Below are 19,964 nucleotides of genomic sequence, written 5' to 3' on the forward strand. Positions count from 1 at the left end.
TTGGTAGGCAATACCTACTTAAGCCGAGAGTTCTCATACTCCTTTAATAAGGGTGTAAGAGACCATATAAGATCAACACCACACAGTTCCTTTTCCCAGTGCAGAATTCAATTATAGGCGGGCCCCAATGAAGAGGGGATTTTACAGAATTTCTCTTCTGGATTACAAATCTCCAGAAGATATATTTTATCAGAGTGGAAAACCATGGATGGAGGATCTGCCATGACTTCTCATTCATATTTTTCCAGAAAAGGTAATTGCTATTATAAAAGGAGGTTTACAGCTTTATAAAATGGTAAGAATAAGATTAATGATTAATTGTTTAAAATAAAAGCTAACAAATGTCTAGAAGTCTTTTAGGGACACCAGAAAACATAAGGGTATCTGTATCTGTCTGGCAAAAATCTATGCTCACAAAACTAAAAATCTCTTCCATTTAACCACCAAAATCTGATAGAATTGTTCTTATCATTGGCTGGCATATTCAATATATCTGACAAATATAACAACCTGGCTTCTGGCATCCATCCAAAGAAACATCAACATCTGATGTTTTCAAGTTTGGAATTAGTATTGATGTCTGTTTCAGAAGACATCTCAATAACTGCATCTGTTTTGAATTACCAGGACTCCTTGAGAAAGGGCAAATATTGTAATGATTTAAATGGCATCTTGGCCAATTTTATGGAGTATCCCTGAGCACAGTGACATCAGTGCATAAGCATACACCACTAAATGGGACCAATCAAATGAATGCATTTGAAAGGGACCTTGTGCCTGCCAACTCTGGAATATGAAAGCTTGCAAACAGCTCTACTGGACTGATGCTTTTATTATCAGAAAATTGCAATGACAAAAATCTTAATTGTTCAAACTGTCCACCATACTTCTATATACACAGGAAGTTAAACTGCTGTGAGGTTTGTTTATGAATGCATCGATTCCACAATCTAACTGCTTCTTTACTCAAGTGAGTAATGGTGGTCCTGTTTGCTTTAGATCAAGCAAGCTGACAAGTTGGACAAACAGTCCTTCCTTGTATCAGAGAGAAGAACTCAAATCTTGCCTTGTGGACCTGAATTCATGTATGAAAAGGTCTCTTTGCAAATACATTTGCCTTGACTTTGATGGTGCTGTGGGTGTGCCCTTGTCCCCCCACCTGCGGGGGGGGAAAAAGTAACAATGCAATGATTATTAGAGCCTTGGTTAGAAGACTCTGGCTTTGCCTGCAGCAAAATGAATCTGAAATCACAGGAACACTTCTCAACACAGCAGGCTGCTGCCTCAAGGAAGTCAGTCAGACCTGTATCATACCGGGGGTGGAGGGAAGAGGCTGTACACAGCTCCATTATATGCACCATGTGCACCTTCCTACACACACACAAAGATTTTGCTTAGCCTGGCAGTCATCATAAAGATCTGCTGGGCCCTCAAAAAGGGGTCCACAGAGAAACAGACGGAGGCGCTCAGTTTCAAAAGTGCAGAGCCAAGAAGGAAATGAGTGGTTGTCAGCTGTGCACTGCCCTACACAGCCTCAGTATAGGAATCCAAGGGCACAATACGTACATGCAGTTCAAACAGACATTATTAAATCAAATCGCAAACATATGCATATGAAACAGTAGAATATAAACTTTCAAAGAAATTTAACTTATAACAAATCACTTTGGCAAAAGTAATTTAAGTAGACAAGATTTACAAGTAATACACACAAAAAACTTTTAATAATGAAAAAAAAAGCTTTTGATGAAATTCAAGTCCATCTTGAAACAGAGCATTTTTCATTAAAATGAAGAACATGATACTAAGTTCTAGATCATAACTAGACTGCAAAAAAATGTTCAAGATAGGATTTAAGCACATATTTAATTCCACTGGTTGAACAAAGCACTTATTCCTAAATACCAACGACTTCACTTCTGTGGTATTTAAACATGTACTAATGCAGTTCACCAAATTGGAAAAGGCTGCTAAAACAGGACCAGAAATAGGAAGAGGCACACATTAAAACAACAGGGGGTAAAATATACTTTGCACAAAATGGAATCAACAAGTCAAAAGAATTGACTGTTATAGAAATATCAAAACTGTGCTTTGTTAAGTGATTTTTTTTGAAACCTAGAAAGATGGATTAATTTATTTTGTGAAGGTTACTACTGTGGGTTGCCTGGGAAACTGCTCCGATCCCTGTGTTGAGCTAATTTATGACTACAATACATTTATCAATAACTCCCCAAACAGATGTAAAACCTACTGGTCTGAAATACATTTCAACACTTATTTCTAAATCCCCAGAATATAAAATACTGCATTTAGAAACATACAAGTATCCTAATGTCTCACTAACTTTGAAAACATTCCACATTAATCGTTTTGTTCAAACTGTTTTCTGGAATAATTTCAAACTGAAATATTTAGACAGCTACCTAAAAACAGTCCCTCTTTTAATGCTATACTTATGAGACAAAAACCTAAAGAAAATAGTGGTGCTCACTCAATACAGAGGAAACTATTTCACTTTCTTTTGACAAAGCCTTTTTTTGGAATATCAGAGTACGGAACTGAAATATACTGTCATGCTTTTTCTATTGTGCTCTCTTCAAAACGACAGCATCATTGAACACCCAACAGCATTTTTCCAGCTAATAGTTTCTTCCTTTGAGTACAGGGTAGGAGTCTCAGTGTTTTAAGATCAGGGCTTAGATGAAATTGTTTGGGTTAAGCGTCAGTGAGTGTTAAAGAACATTGGTAGGTTGGAGAAGAATCTAGAAAAAATAGATATGGATTTTACTATTACCATTGACTGAAGAAGTGAGACAGACATAGGCCAACAGTTCAGAAGCGATATAGGATCACAGCTGTTCCTAGGTACCTAAACAGCAGATATGGCTACACTATCTTTTCCTCCATCTGTCCTATATATAAGCATAATAGTTTCTTCAGTATATTTACCACACTGCAATCATTTCTGCCTTTGGAATCTTGTTTTCTGTGATTTCCTCTCTATTTACTCCATTCATGAGCAGCAGAGACATTTGATCTAAAGCAACAGTTCCCAAACTCTGATAGATTGCATACCGCCAATTTAAAATGATACAACCTTAAGTACCATGAGCAAATTTTTGTCATATAAAGTAATTATAATAAATCTGTTAACACATACCACTGAAAGGTTACCTGTGTACCGCTGGTGGTACACGTACCGCAGATTGGGAACCGCTAACCTAGTCTTCTCTCTTTAGACAGGAGAACCTGCTGGTATTGAGCAATCGAGCAAGAGTCCTTTAATCTGAAATTCACTTCCCTTCAATGGTTTACCAGAGTTAAGCTGCTAAGTTCTAGATGCACTATAAAGTCCATCTTTTTACTCTGACTTTTGATAGGGGAAAAAATGGCTTGAATTACAGAATGGTACAGTATGGTAAGACAAGGATATACTCCATTATCAACATAGTAACCCATCATAGGAAGCTGCACTAGATGTTAACGTTGGTTTTTAGAAGCTTTATTTTGCATAATGCAAAAACATAAGTTACTTTAAATGTACTTTGAAATAATACATAAAAATGCAGAGTATACCCAATGTCCTGTCATCTAAGACTATATCAAACATATGGTAAAGTATGAGTGACTGGTAGTAAACAATTATATTCTCAGATGTACTCTGATCAGCAGACATGTATGAGAGTTTTCTTTTCATGCATTTCTGAATCTCTATCAAAGACTGCTTTAGGACACTATGTGCACAGTAGTAAAAAGTAAAAAAAACGCTGAACATACAGGAAATGCAAGAAAATTCTGGAGTAACTTGCAATACTTTGCAGTATCAATTTAAAATCAAACCTTTTAAACTATTTGGGACATTTAAGGGATTTAGCAGCATCTCATGTATACATTTCAATTTTTAGTTTATCTATGTCCAATTTAAGGTAACCAAATAAACATTAGAATTTTTAACACTAAATGAACTACCAACTTACAAAATGAGAAAATGCATGAGCTTTCAATTATTTTTGTCACAGGTGATCTTCAGCTTTTTTTTTTTCATGTATCCATTAAAGAAAGAACTGTCTTTTTAAAAACCATTCATGATTTTATACATCCTAAAGGAGTAAGAAAAAAAGAAAAGGTCTTGTTCCTCTCTACGTGCCACCAATAAGTTTACTAACAGATTTAAACATCAATTATTAAACTATTTCTTTGGTAATCATTTTAACAAAATAATTAAAGCTATTTCTTCATGCACAGACATGCATCAGGTTAGGGTAGCAGGACACAGTTGCTGTAGAGTTACATTGGGACAATATTCCCTCCCCCTCTTTCCAATAGTTCAAATAACACAGCTCAGGCTAAAAAGAGAAAGACGACAGTATCAGAAGTCAAAGTTGCTCCTGGATGCCCTACAGACCACCTCCCATGACTTCTGCAGTACTAGAAACCCCAGCCAGTCCTTTCCCCAGCAACCTCTAAGATGTAGTCATTCACTGCCAAAAATCTACAGCAAATCAAGAATACAAGATGTTGAAAACAGAATAAAATAAAAGGTATGGAGCAATTGGAGAGATTATAGTAGTTGTGAGTAGAGAGCTAGTGGGGCAGAGATGTTTTGACTCTGGGGTTCTTTGTGCATAATAAAGATCAACTGTGATTCATAAAATCGGATTAGTCTAGACAGAAATTATTAACTTAAATGCTTACTATTTGACTGATTCCAGTTTCTGCCATGTCAAATACAACTGTTAAGGGCTTTCCATGGTCTCTTCTGTTATAATGCTCTAACCAAAATGCTACAAACTTCTTTTTCTCAGACAGCACTTTAGGATCTTTTGTATGATACTTCACCCTGAACCAGACTACAAAGAAAACAAATAAAAGGATTGAACAATTTGTCATCAAAATAGCAAATTCATATTACTGATTTAATATATGTGCATATAATATATAATAGTGTATACTGTCTTAAGAAATCCATTTTCATCTACTGCAACTGTTTCTACAAACAGAAGTGGCAAAATTGTCTGCTTTTGTTGCTGTTGCTTTAAACCAAAAAATACCCCAAACAGTACAAAAGGGGAGAAGGGATGGAAATTATAAGCCCAAAACCATAGTCATAGTACTGGCATCAGACTGTGGGACTACCAACCTTCAGAGTGTGTTCATTCCTCTTGTGTAAACAACCAATATTTCTGAAATTTCCAACTTGAAACTTGGCTTGAATGGAGGTGTTGCTTCCTAAATTTAATTTGGGTAGCCCTTGATATTTTTTATATTATTTGTATAATGTTAGGTCATGGCAAGTGTGCCTGTCCTTTTACTGAATGTAAGGGATATTCTGTTTTACAGAAGATGGTTTGCAAAATAATTATTTCAGTTGCTTATACAATAAAGACAATTCAAGCTAAAAACAATTCCCAGGAAGTTTGCCTACTTCCAATTGGTGACAGGCTGCCAAAATGGCAAAGGAAGACAATCCCCAAGCCACCAAATTATTTAAACCTGTAAACTGCAAAAGGTACCCAAAACAGCAATTTTTAGATCCAAGGACCAATAAATCAAGGGGAAAATCAAAGGATTAGCAAGGTTCTATAGTCAAAGACTACCGGGTGCTATATATAAAGTACTCTGAATTAGCACCCAGTAGTCCTCTCCAGTCAAATTTCTCAAGAAACAAAGTGACATTTTTCTGGTAATGACTTCATTACAATATTGAAGTGCTATTGCAATTTAAGGCATTAACTACTTCTGTTAAACATCCCATTATTTAGACCAGTGATTGGCAACCTTTTCGGAGCAGTGGGCTGGAATGATCAGGCTCTGGAGGGAACAACCGTTAAGACTTGGCTGCTGTTGCCAAGCATGGCGCATCCAAAGACCCCTGCTGCCAAACACTGCCAAAGCCCCCTAGGTCTGCGAGCCAGAACTGACCCATGGGTCACTGATTACCAGACCCCAGAGACTATACCTTTCTAGAGAAGAAAGATGTAATTACACCTTGATAAACAGAAAGGACAGAATTTAACTGACATTTAAAGATAAAATAAATATTAACTGATTTGGCAGTATCAACATTACTCTGAGTGGTTTATTTTGAATAACTGATAGAAGTATTTTCCTTCTATTTCACAGATTTAAATTACTCCGTTTTGCCCATTTGTAAACGATTTAGGTTATACCATGAACAATTTGTGTATCCTTACATAAAATTATTTTGCCCGTGTACTGAGAAATAACTCAACATTAATTTTGCAGTAAGGTACACTTTTGTTCCCTCAGGGGTAGACCAACTCTCAAAGGTATTATTTCATCTGAAAGCTCTCCACAGAGCAACAGAGGAGAGCTGATGCCTAAAATAACTGTTATTACTTGTCATGCATTTTGTTTTCATTTTCTTTTCCATTATATTTAAAAGAATGTCCTATTTAATAATTATTTACTTGTTTTCAACTGCAGTTTCCTGTAAGACAAAGTAATCAGTTCCTGTGACTAAACAGTGGAAATTCAATTCCTGAACTAGGACTGAGTTCCAAAAAGCAACTTTAAGGCTTTTGTTTTTCCACTAAAGTCACTAGGTACTCAACCTGAAACACCCACCTTTCTATTTCACAGCTGTAATACTGTTATTGCATAGGAACCATGATACATCTGTGGAAATTCAAATGGGTGCTACAGATGAGAACAAGTTAACTGCAAATAAGGCTTAATATGGCTGTATAAGTCAAGACAAAAGAAACACCATATTTCAGTTCTGCATTAATGCTTGGGGTAGAGAATACAGTTTAATAAACAACAAAAAATTAATCTACTGAATTCATGATTTCATGGACTCTGAGAAATCCAGACAACAAAATGGGGGGGGGGGGGGGGGGGGGGGGGACTTAGTGAAAATAAGAAGTGCTGATTCCCCAGAGGGAGAAAAAGCTGCTTGTTTGCGGACCAGACAGCAAGATGGCTGCCGCCCCTCCCTCCCCAGCTGATTGGCTGCAAGGCTGCCTATGTGGCCCCGCCTTTCTACATCAGCAGCAAGGGACAGGACTGTGACTTCGATAGCTGTCTGTCATAATCAGCAGTGAGGGGCAGACCCACTAGGTCACCTCGGCCAGAGGCACCGGGGGGGAAAAGAGGAGCCTACTGCACTTTGCCCACAGAGTAGCTGCCCAGGCCCACATTTTGCCTGCAAAATTAGGGGACAGCCTCTGCAAATTGATAAATCCCTAATCATAAGCTTCTCCTATTGTAGTGTTTGTTCATAATATCCAAAGCCAAATTTTAAGCTACAAAACATGATTGCTTTAATTTTTTTTCTTTTCTAGTAAAATGTTCTTGGAATCAACAAAATAGGTGTTACTAGAAAAATTCATTTCACCATTTGTTAAGCATCTATTTTGTAACAAGCATTCAAATTCACCTGAAAAGTAGAACCCAGTATATGTAAGTGCTCCTTTTCTTTGAAACATTTTAGCTAGTTCCAGTCAGAAAAAGGGCAGAGTAGTATTTAATTTAAAACTTTAATTAGATAAACTTACATAACTTGTAGCCCTCTTTATCATATCCATGCAGGTAAAGAGCACCAGAGTCAAACAGCCATTTTGGAAGAACAGAGTCAGTCAAATCTACAAAGTAAATGGAAGGGTTATTTTAATAAGTTGCTAAAAGTCAGTTTTCACCATTTTAAATTACTAGAAAACACAGAATTTTAAAATAGAACAGGAAAATTAATCTTCAGAATTGACGTTTATTTTGCAGTGTTCAGGTGATGCTGCTGCTGTGATGGTCCAGGGGATGTGAGAAAGACAAGAATTCTTGTGGCTGATATCTTTTATAGAAGCAACTGCATGAGTGGTATAGACATAAATGGACTATTTTGTAAATTAATTGCAAAATAGAGGTGTTAAAACCAATTTACAAACTTTAATCACTTTCCTACTCTGGTTTGAATGAGGCTATAAAACGTTTAGCCTCTATTCAGGAAGAGAGGAGAACTTAACAGCTTAACTCTGGTAAACCATTGAAGGGAAGTGAATTTCAGATTAAAGGACTCTTGCTCCACTTACCTTGGCTTAATGCAACACTATACATGTAGAGCTACATAGGCTACATGCAACACTATACATAATGTTAGCTAACACTTAGTAAAAAAGTGACAAAATAGTATCAATATGATTATACAGTAAATGACACCTTACCATTAACTGCATATTGTTTCCTCCACTGAAAGCTTTCATCAATCATCTTCAGTGTATCGTCCACAACATCATGTCGCCAAATCAAGTAATTTTCAACCAATAGATCATCTTGCTGCAATCTTTCCACATCCCTGGAATCATATTTATCTGATTTACCTTAAAAAAAAAAAAATTAAAAGTTTGCAACGTCCTAAACATGTAGTAGTTAGCACTCAAGAGAAGAGGGTTTCTGTCTGCTTAACTTATGTTATTCAGGGAAATAAGAGTAGTTACCCTGATAGCAAAACTTCTTTCTGCACATGCAGTGTCTACACTGGGGGTCTCTGCCAATATCACTACTATACCAGAGTTCCTTTCACTAGATGCAGATACAATTAACACAGTTCAGCCTAAAGGCAGACCAAATAACAGTTCAATCACCCACTGAAATGAATGCAACTGGCCTGATGTCAGGATTAAACATGGAGTCCTATGGCAGGTCGACTTGATGCCCTGGAGAAATGGTGGGTGGGTTGAAGGGGATGGGGGGAGAACAAACTTATTGGGCACTGGTCCTACAAATCTTCTGCTACCTTCTCAGTGCTCTGTTGGACTCTCCAATGTCCTGATGAACCCAGCCTGCCTCCTGGCAGCCCCCAGTCACTACTGCTGGCTGGGGCACTGCAGGCCCAACCCTGACCTCCTGCTGCCTGCTGTGACGCCTCCAGGGAAGCTGCCAGTGACCCCTGCCACACAGTGCCAGCCCCAGATATCACAGGCCCAATCCAGCCCATGGGCCGGGTTGTGGATCACTGGTACACCTGCATAACTTCATTGACAGGCTCACTAGAACAGATAAACCCCCACACCAGCCTGGTTACTATGATTAACTTGTAACTGTAGACATAATTCAATGGTTCTCAACCCTGTTAGACTTGAGGCAACCCTTAGAAAATCCCAGTCAGCTCCTAACTTTTTATCACTAATTTCTTGGCTATGGAAACATGAGAGCAATTCTATTGCAAAGAACTCAAAAAGACCGCAACAGGTTGGATTGTTTTTGACAATAGGGATTCATTTTGGAAATCTCTGGATTTATCCTGTGGATTTTGTAAATGTGTGCATGTAACAGTGTTAATATTGCCCAGTTATCCTTAGAAGGGACTGAATGTGGTTCATAGCATGCTAGGCACTGTGCCTTTTACACTGTGCACTGTGCCTAGCATGTTCTGAATAATTAAGGTAAGATCCTATGATTTAAAGAAGTATGTGTGTGCTTTGAAAGATTTCAGAAAAAAAGTACACAGGTTTTTTAGGGTTTTCTTTATTTCTCACACCTTGTATTATTGATTTCTTTCTGTGGTTATCATCTCTGAAATTGTTACTAACAGATTTTACTTAAAATACAAATCTGCACTTTATAAACTATATTTGTTAACCCTCATTTACTGAAGGGGAGAAACTGTTTCTCTTTTCAGCAGCATGCAGCTCATAAAACCCTTCAGAAGGGATTACACAACACCAAATGGTTATTAAAATGACACAGGGTGATATTTGCAAAGGGAAACATTTCTGTGGATCTTATTTTTTACTGAACCAACTGCATGGCATAGTTAGACAAGCTTTCAAATGCACAGCATTCTTCATCAGGTCCGAAGGAAGAAGCAGTGATGATTAAAAAATGATGTTGGCCTGTGAATTTGAAGAGAGAATCTCCAGAGGTAACAGACAGTTAGCAGAGAAAAGAAGGTTAACTATCAAAGACCTATCAAAATGGAAGGGGGCCATAATCAACTGTAATGTGAAGGAAGAACTTTAGGAATCAAGTAGATTATAGTATGACAGTCAATATCAGCATTCAGTCCTTGGCTTACAGGATCATAGCAAAGTATGGTTGAAAGGGACTTCACAAGGTCATGCAGTCCAGCCCCCTGCTCAAAGCACAATCATTCTTGCATAAATCATTTCAGCCAAGCGTCTGTCTAAACTGCTTTTGAAAGTTTCCAAGCACAGAGATTCCCACAACTTCTTTAGGTAGCCTATTCCAATACCCGACCGCTCACACAGGCCATTCCTTAGCATGCAGGCAGACAGTAATTTTTTGCTCCCAAGATTGTCTTTTAAAAGTGGTTTGTAAATTTCCCTTGAGCACAATACTAGTTAGGTAAGAAGGGGTGGGGGAGGCTATTGTGTGAAAAAAAATGTGCTCCTATTGGCATACGTTCACACCTCTGTCCTCCCCCCCACCCCCACAAGAGTTCACTCTGGTTCACACAATCTGTCTAGTTTCTTCCACGGTTACCACTAGGGCCTGTGGTGTATTACATCAGATATATCCCATTTCGGGAAAGGCATGTGTAGGATCCATGGATTCTGATGGGTTAGTTGTGGGGGGGTGTTGATAGTTCTTGTCTATCACTTTAGATTTAAAAGGCCTAAGGATCAAACATTTTCTGCTTTGTTTTTACCAGATTCAGAGTATATAACATTTAATTCACAATTTCTTGTGTAATATATATTACCATTTTCTAGACATAAAACACTAAATATAAGAGTAGTATATACAATTATGTAAAACAAACTCATTAGCAGAACATTCAGGTCCAAGTCAAGCACTTGGAAATTCAAGATTAAAGCTCAGCCCTGATCTGGCTACCTTTCGTGATACTTTAATGCAGACTTTAATTACACGATCACAATATGTTTTCCACAGAAACCTGCTTCGTTTAGTTTGCAAGATGTATGGCACCCAACTGATGAGCAACTACATAATATTTTGTTTATTCCTTATTTTCCAGTGTTCCCACTCCCCCCCTTTGTAATTAAAAAACACCACTGCATTTCATTTTCTTAAAAAATAATAATAAAAGCATATTTAACATTAAATCTGAAATTATAACACATGCTAAGATCTAAACCTGTTTTTCCCAAAATAATGAATGAATGAACAAAGTAAACACATAGACAGGTTGTGTTTTCTGCCAGTGTTCTAAAGAAAAAAAAAGTTGGTGGAATCTCCATGAACCAGTTTCTGATACCTATACAGCTTCCGGGAGATTATTTTCTTCATTTCTCTTTTACTCATGAAATTCAGTTTATTCAAAATTAAGACACCTATAGGGCTAGCTTGGGGCGGGCCATGTGTCTCATCCCCTATGTCCCACCCAAAAAAAAACCCCCCCCAAAAAACAGGGCCGAGCCATACCCCTTTTCTCCATGGAGCCAGGACATGTCACCTCTCCCTACAGGGCTGGCCTGAGCCTGGATCATGCTCCTCCCCCACACCACACCATCGGCCAAGCCATGCTTCCTTTTTCCCCCACAGGGCCAGGCCAAGCCATGCCCACTTCCCCTCTGGGGCTGGGTTGAGGCTGGGCTGCTTGCCTGCCCCAGCCCTGCCTCCTCCATGTGGTTGGGTGGTGCCCACTGCACTGACCTTCATTCCAGACTGGAACTATCAGCAAGATCCAGCTCACAGACAGAGAGGGCACTGCCTATCTGGCCCACTAGGGAAAAAGGTTGAGCACCACTGTCTTACATGATCACCAAACATTAGTAATGTTGCAGATTACTAGTGCATAAACAACTCTAATTGTGGAATGGACATCAATAAGGAAAAAGGTCCAAAGATTTCATGTAATACCAGGAGGAATCCCTTTAATGCAGTGTGTCAGATCCCGTGCAACTAGGACTCCAATGACAAGGCAGGGCGTATAGCATCAAGTGAACTCTTAATTAGGAATTGAAGTATGCTATAAGACTTTGAGGTAACATAAAGGAATTTTAAAACCCGCTTATTACTCCATAATAATTGACGTATAAAACCCCCAATTAAATAAGTACAAAACAATCATACAAGTAAAGCAATAAGACATTCCAGATGAAACAGAAAACTTTATTTTACCAATCAATGACATACAAGTCCCAAAGCTCAAAATATCCCTTCTTGCAAAGCAAGTTTTAAAATTACTGCTATTAAAGTTAGGCAACCCTGGACTTTTGGATTTGTGTGGTAACACAATTAGCATATCATCAAGCTTGCATACATCTAGGGGTTTTTTTTAGTCTTCAGCATTCAGGTATATTACAATACTGCTAAAATCTCAACTTTTTACTTAAATTACACATACAATCCAGGATACTGATACTGTTCCCATATGTGTCACTCACCACTTTTTGTTGTGCAGTCATAAGGAGAGAATAATTTTGTTAAAATTTTTATTTTGTTAAAAAGCAAAAAATTGGCCAACTTTAACATGCTCTTTGCCTAATAAAGCAAAGAACATATAGAACTTGTCACAGCCAACCATGCCTGTCAGTGTATGTGGGGCTGTGCTTAAAAGGAACTGATTATTGTACATAACTGCCAGACCAAGTTGTACCACTTAGAAACAAAGCCCTGACACATATAAAAAGAAGACAGAATTGCCACCAGGCAGAACTGAATACAGAGAGGAGAGATGTACTTCCATATCTGAGAGCAAAGTTTGACCATACATAATTTTTCACAAAGGTGGATTAAGTTTTGAACTTCGGCCTTTTAATTCATGTTACTGGAAAAAAATAGCACAATTAAGTCAAGTAAAGCCTGTCTATTCTTCTCTAGATCCTCTAACAGAAGATGTGATTCAATTAACTTATCACGGGGAAGGAACAAGCTGGATTCAGGGAAATCACGTAAGAGGCATGCTACGCAGTACACTCAGCTCCACAAAGATTCCAAAGCTGGGATTGCTCAGAACAGGGAGGAGTTGGGGTGGTAAAGACCAGAAGATCTGGGAGAGGGAGATTATGCTTGGGGCAGAGGAGATTATGCTTAGGGACAACCAACACGGGTTCATTAGAGGCAGGTCCTGTCAAACCAACCTTTTGGCCTTCTACGACCAGCTCACCAAATCCTTAGATGCAGGGGTAGCAGTGGACATAGTCTTTTTGGACTTTCGGAAGGGCTTCAACACTGTGTCTCACCCCATTCTCATTAAAAAATGGGGGACTGTAGTGTCAACACCCACAGTCAAATGGGTCGCCAACTGACTGGAGGGCCGCACCCAGAGAGTGGTGGTGGATGGGCCATTTTCGACCTGGAGGGATGTGGGCAGTGGGGTCTCCCAGGGCTCGGTCCTTGGGCCCGTACTGTTCAACATCTTCATCAGCGACTTGGACGAAGGGGTAAAAAGCACCCTGTTCAAATTTGCTGATGACACTAAGATGTGGGGGGATGTGAGCATGCTAGAAGGGAAGAATAGGCTGCAACAGGACCTGTAGAGGTTACAGGGGGAGGGGCGGTGGATAAGAATAGGATGGGATTCAACCCTGACAAGTGCAAGGTGCTGCACCTGGGGAGGAAGAACCAGCAGCATACCTACAGACTGGGGAACTCCCTTCTTGTCAGTGCAGAGGCAGAAAAAGATCTTGGAGTCATCATTGATGCCAAGATGAATATGGGCCGACAGTGTAGGGATGCAGTCAGGAAGGCCAACCGCACCTTGTCACGCATCCACAGATGCATCTCAAGCAGGTCCAGGGAAGTGATCCTCCCCCTCAATGGGGCACTGCTCAGGCCACAGCTGGAGTACTGTGTCCAGTTCTGGGTGCCACACTTCAAGAGGGATGCAGACTTCATGGAGAGGGTCCAGAGAAGGGCCACTCGCATGATCAGGGGGCAGCAGGGCAGGCCCTATGAGGAGAGGCTAAGGGACCTGAACCTGTTCAGCCTCCACAAGAGAAGGCTGGGGGGTGGGGAATCTAGTGGCTTGCTACAAACTGGTCAGAGGGGACCAGCAGGCACTGGGGAACTCCCTGTTCCCCCGAGCACTACCAGGAGTGACTAAAAATAAGCTGGTAGAGGGTCACAAGCTGGCAGAGGTTAAATTCAGATTAGACATCAGGAGGTGCTACTTCACGGTCAAGGCAGCTAGGATCTGGAGCCAACTTCCAAGCGAGGTGGTGCTGGCTCCTACCCTTGGGGCCTTTAAGACAAGGCTTGACAATCACCTTGCTGGTGTCGTTTTACCCCAGTACTCTTTCCTGCCATGGCACGGGGTCAGACCTGATGATCTGCTCAGGTCCCTTCTGACCCTACTAACTATGAAACTATCTACCAATACATAAGGGTCACTCAATTGAGTTAAAATTTATGATGACAATGTGGATACACTGATTACCACAAAACCAATTTAAAAAAAAAACAAAAAACAAACAAACAAAAAAATCAGGTCTATGTGTAATTTTAATTACACATTAAAAAGAAAACCATAGAAAGAGTCTAATATGCTTGATGTAACTCAACTTTTTATAGACTCCTTTAATTTAACATCACAATGGAAAGTCTAGTCACTACTACACCAGATAATTTTTCTTTTACTTCAGAAAGAAGCTGATGAAGTTTCTTTTGCAAGATAAATATGGCCAGTACAATGTTGTTTTTTAGTATATTATCCAGTTCTCCCCCCAGTAAGGTTCACATATTACACATACACATTTATAGACAGATTCATACCCCCTCCCCCCCACATTATGCACAGGTGTCAAATTTTGTCTCAACTTGCTTGTGCAATGCTACTGACTCATATGAAGCATCCCAAAGACGTTAACAGAACAAAAGGACATCATACACTGAATCAATTAATCGCTTCTTACAACAAACTATCATTAAAAGAAAACCAGATGCCTAGCCACAGGAAACAAAGTAGTATGAAAGATAGTAAAAGACGTGAAACATTCACACCATTAAAAGTGCTTCAAATTCAAATATGCATGGCTCTAAAATTAGATGTACATATCAAAACTGAAGATGCACTAATATTACTAATATCCAGAAGCAAAAATGTCAAATATTTGTTGAAGAATCCTACGTTTCTTCTGGTAATTTAGAACTACCTAGTACACATTATTAGATTTCATAGTAGGGGTGCGCACCAATAGAGGTTCTGGGGGCCGATACTAACAGTTGATTTTTAAGGAGGCATAATCGGCCGATACCAATCTGATTTCTGATATAGCTGCATGCAGCTGGTAAGTTTGTTGCAGTAAAGGGGGGTGGGGAAGTAAGGGGTGTGGGGGGGCAGATCAACACCCCCCCATGGTAAGGGAGCAGTGGGGCTGGGGTAGGCACTGCCCAACTGGGGCAGGGAGGGCGTGTGCCTCTGGATCTATACTGCACAGGCTGCAGCTGCAGGCTGGGGCCAGGGGCCATGCTGCATTTGGAGCAGGTGCCAGCAGCACTGGGAGCACAGCCCCCAGCCCAGAAAGAACTACAGCTTGCCCAGCTCACTCCACATGGATCCGGCGGCACACGGCCCCCGTGCCCACCTGGATGAGCAGCAGTGGTGGGAGCCGCCAGACAAGCTACCAGACAATCTGCTTCCAGACCAGCAGCTCGCTTTGGTGGGAGCCACCTCCACCCTCCCCACGCCCCCCAGGCTAACCACAGCAGTCCTGCACCCGCCCTGCCTGGACAGTGCCTACCACAGCCCCACTATCCCCTAACCCTGGGGGGCATTGTTCTCCCCCCCCATCACGATTTACCAGCTACACACACCTGTCCATGCTGCCTGTGTGCTGCGCTACAGCTGTGCGCAGGCATGGGAATTAATTTGGCCAATAAATCAAGCCACACGAGGCCAATTTCCAATAGTCAATTTTCTTTATATCGGTGCTGATCCGATATTAGACCGATGTATTGGTACACCTCTATTTCACAGTATTTGCAGTATTTTTATTCAGAAAAGTTCTTCTATTTCTTAACAGGTAATTAACAATTCTTAACAATAGGTATGCATTCTTCACAGTAGTTATAGGCTACCTTATAATTTAAGATAGTAAAAACCATTGGCTCAAGCCTTGATAGCTATATCAGACCCATGTGAAAAGCCTACCCAAAGGAAGAAGTAAATACATTTATAAAGATTTTGACATAGGAAAATATTTGGGAAATGAACTCCTTCACCAAGCAGTTTGTAAGACATGAAAAACAGGGTATCAGCTCCACACGGGATAAGGTGGGGGTGGGGGGTGGAAATAGTTCACTAGCAGAACTTATATTCACAAAGCTCTCAAATCTCAGAGACCCTTATTCAACAGAAACAAAATCTCATTCATCATATTAAGTTCACTTAGTTAAATTTCATAGATTTCATAGACATTAGGTCTGGAAGGGATCTCGGAAGATCGAGTCCAGCCCCCCCGCCCAAAGGGCAGGAAGCCAGCTGGGGTCATAGGATCCTGATTAGAAATACTGGTCAAAGTTTAATCCTGATTAGAAATACTGGTCCTTAATGTGGTTACTTGAGACAGTACCTCTCTGAGGTATTCATTACCAAATTAAACAGTTGCTTAAGTCATTACTATCTAACACAACCATCTCAGAAAGGTATTTGTTTCCCGGTAACTAGAGTTCTGATTACTGCTCACACTGTTGCACATTCTTGGCAGTCTGAGCACAAAGTGACCCACTCAAAGATAGGAAGTCTGAAGACATAAAATAAAAGCTCTCTCTCACACAAACTGAACACTGGATATTAAGGCTAAACTTACAGACTATCATATGAACGTATTGAGAGAGCTCCGCAAGTCAGCTCCGAAAACATTCATAACGTGGGCATTTCACAGGCAGATTATAAAGGCTGCTTTGGTTTTAAAAGAACAGACCCTGCGGCTCTCAGGGGATTTAGGTCAATGCCCAGTTATATTGTGTCAACTCATCACCTAAAAAATGCAAAACTACACAATCCAATCTTTAGGCCTCTGGACTGTAACTAAAAGGTAAGTCTAATTAGTTCTTTCCCCTGCCCAAATAAAAGCTAAATGTTGTTTTCATAAGGGAACAGCTTTACCAAGAATCTGATTTTACTGGACAGGGAGACTACATTAGCTAAAACTTGAAAAAGTTCAGATTAGGGTAAAGCTGAGTTCTTGACTTCACATTTTACTCTGAAGAGAGAGATAAGCCCTCACTACTTTGAAAACACTTTATTCAGTTGAGGGACGGTCAGAAATAATACCCAATACCTTCTACATTTTATAAACATAGCCTAATACTAATTTAGAAAATGAGATAATTACTTGCTAAATTAATTAAGAGCAAAGATTTTCAACATCAGAAACATGATTCCTGACTACTTCCTCCATACATACTTCACTCTTCTTCAGCTATCAAACTGCTTAATTACACCACAAAAGACAATGTTCTAACAGGGCTGTCAAATATATGGTCTGTGGGTCAGATGCAGCCTGCAGAGCTCCATAATCCAGCCCCCAGTGTTGCTTCACTGACTGACACACTGCACCAGTCGCAGGCTGTGCCACCTATGGCTTTGCTGGGATTCGGTCCCACCAGCCTGGGCAGGTGCTGCATGTGCTAGATCAGGTACGTGCAACGAGGATCCTTGGGCCTGATCTAGACAATGAAGTGGTTCTGCATCGCTTATCTGTTTCACAGGACCAGATGTGTTTGATGCCCTAATGTATACAATATTTCAATCTGTATTAAGTAGTAGTTGTCCTTAATATTTTTAGAAAACTTGAATCATCTATTCTGACTCTGCCATGTTACCAAGACTAATCATAATTTTATACAGTGCTTGCATGCTGACACACAATAAAACAAAACCAAAACCAACATTCTGAAACAAAGCCCCTCCCTCTCAGCAAACTAAGTTATCCAAATTGAAATTCTGTAGGTTTTAACAACATGTATTCATTGTAGTTTCCAAAGTCCACCTTCCCAAAGATTTTGGTTTCTTTGAAACAGAATTACCAAATTAAAAAATGGTTTCAATGAACATTTACCAGCCTCTTGACTAGAAGTTTCACTGTTAGATGCAAAACATTTAGATACTCGTGTTGGCAGGTCCACTTTGAGTACAGCAGATGTATATACTCTAGCTCTCCTTTCTGATTTTTTGGATTGCCTTTTAATTCAGTTATCTCAGAGAGTAAGTATACAGTTACAGCCTTAACTCAAAAAAAAAAAAAAAAAAGACATTATTCAAGAAGAACTTGCAACACATTTTTGCAACAGATTCCAAACCTTAGGGAAAGCATATAATGGGATTTAATTGTTTTAAGTTTGGAAAATAGATTTCAGAATATATGTTTGATCTTCTCAAATCCACAACAATCTACAGTTACTTTTATCCCCTTTATTCTTTTAGAAAATTGGAAATAACGAGATAAAACTAGTTATGAGAGAAGAAGGCATCTAAAGGACACAGCAGTACCTGACTATAATGTAAAAAGCTGTTTTCACTGGCCTTCAAAATCTCTTGCTTAAAGCAATTCCACTCCATTACTGGAAGGATAAAGAGTTCCCAGAAAGAATTAAAGGGCTTAACTCTACTAGTGAATGTTAACACACTCCCTTCAGCATTCCAAAATGTATGATAGTTTGAGGTAGCTAACTGATGCAGCACATGAAAAACCCAAGTCACTCTCAAAGAGTCTTACCCGACTTTGGGGTTTGCTGTCAGCACTTTCTTATGACTGCTTGCCTTGAAAAATATTTTTATATATATCATGTTCCAGATCAAATTAGCCAAATCAGTTCCAAATCAAAGCAGTTGAGCAGAAGTCAATCATTCCAACAACCGTACCAATTGAGCAGGCAGAACTCAATCATTCTAAACACTGTGTATGGTGCTACAACCCATGAGCATCCTTCATTCCAGGCTTTTAACCCTGGGACTCCCAAATCCAACAGCAAGCATCTCACGTGACAGCATGAGCCAAGAGGTCTTGAGGCTGGGATGCACCCAGATACTACAGGCAAGCATCCTCCATCCCAGACTCTTTAGTCCGGGACTTCAGATTATTTTTTTTGGGGGGGGGGGGGGCCAGATTTTTCATACTCCAGGTGAAATTAGCCAAATCAGTTGGGAGCCAAATCTCAGCTGAGCAAAACTCAACTGTTCAAAAAAATATACATACAACTCACAAGTATCCTCCTTTTTTCAGCATGGGGCCAATGGATACTCCCAAATCCACTGGCAGGCATCCTACATGCAGGACCTGGCCCAGAGGCCTCAGAATTCAGATGTCCCCGAGTCTCTTCTGCCCTCAGCCAAGCGCCAAAGGAGCAAGATAGGGAAGACTCTCCCATTTCCACAAAGTAGGCATGTTGCTGAGATCCTCCCACTGCGGGCATTTTTACACATGTAAGAACCACAATGTAAGCGTTGAAAAATGCCCAGCACTGCAATGCCTGCAGTTAAGTGGCAAAATGCAAGTCAGCGCTGAGAAAATGGCAGTGGCGTGCTTTTGAACTTAAAACACATGGAAGGCGGTTTAGTTCAAAAGCGCCCCACTGCCATTTTCCACGTGCAGACGCACATTTTGCTGCTTATACACCTGCACACAATGCAGTGCCGTGCGCCTCAACTCAACTGAATTACTTGAGTCTGCTACAAAGCGACGGATCGCCACTGCATTGCAGGACCAAAAAGTATGTGCATAAACGCTCCTGGAAATGAATAACACGATGTGGGGCACCCTGTGTGCAGTGCATCCAACAGGGGTGCCCCTTCCACCTACGTATGTCATCATTCACATCCATCTCATTAGGGGAACAGACCAGTGCAGCCAAGACGATGGATCTTAGCCACTCTGACGATCCAGTTCTCGCTCGCTCACTGCCTACTTCACAATAAAACACATAAGACTTATTCGCATGGGGGTGGGGGGATGATATCAGGTACCTACCTGGCAGGTGCTCCGCCGCGAAGCGCTGCCGGATCTCGTTGACTAGCGCGGCCTTGTCCGCCGGCTGGTGCTGCGGGAGAAACAGAGGAGACACAGCGTCAGGCC

At 40.3% G+C, this 19,964-nt stretch overlaps 1 protein-coding gene across 1 annotated transcript in view; it reads right to left on the reverse strand.

Moving 5' to 3' along the window:
- Positions 1 to 19,964, reverse strand: part of MOSPD2 (motile sperm domain containing 2) — a 42,779-nt gene that overhangs the window by 22,616 nt on the left and 199 nt on the right. The window contains exons 2-5 of the mRNA XM_090063355.1: positions 19,860 to 19,929; positions 8,184 to 8,339; positions 7,524 to 7,610; positions 4,699 to 4,853 (exon numbers count right to left, since the gene is read on the reverse strand). Of these exons, the coding sequence (XP_089919481.1) occupies positions 4,699 to 4,853; positions 7,524 to 7,610; positions 8,184 to 8,339; positions 19,860 to 19,929 (468 nt within the window). The remainder of the gene's footprint in view (positions 1 to 4,698; positions 4,854 to 7,523; positions 7,611 to 8,183; positions 8,340 to 19,859; positions 19,930 to 19,964) is intronic.

The sequence above is a fragment of the Crocodylus siamensis genome, chromosome 1, assembly GCF_052110815.1.
Source record: "Crocodylus siamensis isolate JL-2025a chromosome 1, ASM5211081v1, whole genome shotgun sequence".
In the NCBI taxonomy this organism is placed as follows: Eukaryota; Metazoa; Chordata; order Crocodylia; family Crocodylidae; genus Crocodylus; species Crocodylus siamensis.